Consider the following 692-nt stretch of genomic DNA (forward strand, 5'->3'; position numbering starts at 1 on the left):
CAGGTGCTTAGATCTGCCTCCCTCTCCCTGGGGTATTGGAGCAGAGAGTACACCCAGCTGAATTCAGTTTGTTAGGGTGTCAGGCATGATAGAAACATCTGTTCTCTTGTTCTGTATCAAATGTGGCGTTTGATTTTCTCCTTCCTTTAGTGCTCAACAAATGGCAGATGAATCCATACGACAGAGGCTCGGCTTTTGGTGAGTGGGACCCTGGGCGGGTCTTTGGTTTCGGGGGGATTGCCGAAGGTCAGAGTGGCGCTTGGGTCATGCTTCACACGCGGCAGTGCCGTGCTCTGTGCGGTGGTGACGCGAGGGGCTGAAAGTCCTTTAAGAAGTTTGAGCCAGAGCTGTTCCAGAGTTTTTCTTTTTTAATGTTGTTTCCTGCTGGAGCCACAAATGTTAGCTTCGGTGCATTAGGTCTCTGTCTACACAGGCAGGCAGTTGGTCGCTTCCAGGCCATCGCTACCTCGCTGTATGTTCCATCATGGAACACATTGAGAATTCATCCACTCAGCAAATGTGTGAAGGCCTCCTTTGTGCAAGGAGCTTGTCAGCTGTAGCTTTGTTATGAAGGTTCCTCTGCCAGAGCCTTAGCCTGGGAAATGCCGATGGTGTTTGTGTTCATGCATGCTGCCCTCCTCTGTCCCCACGTCTTCTGAGTCCCTTGGCAGTGGAGAGATTGGACATTGCCC

At 51.3% G+C, this 692-nt stretch overlaps 1 protein-coding gene across 1 annotated transcript in view; it reads left to right on the forward strand.

Moving 5' to 3' along the window:
* LOC138167775 (ATP-dependent RNA helicase DDX1-like) overlaps positions 1-692 on the forward strand; it is a 24,248-nt gene that overhangs the window by 7,842 nt on the left and 15,714 nt on the right. Inside the window, exon 6 of the mRNA XM_069096737.1 lies at positions 151-315. Within this exon, the coding sequence (XP_068952838.1) occupies positions 151-315 (165 nt within the window). The remainder of the gene's footprint in view (positions 1-150; positions 316-692) is intronic.

Source organism: Petaurus breviceps, unplaced genomic scaffold (assembly GCF_028583685.1).
Source record: "Petaurus breviceps papuanus isolate PSGF00001 unplaced genomic scaffold, PetGlider_PUasm1.0 300, whole genome shotgun sequence".
NCBI classification, from domain to species: domain Eukaryota; kingdom Metazoa; phylum Chordata; class Mammalia; order Diprotodontia; family Petauridae; genus Petaurus; species Petaurus breviceps.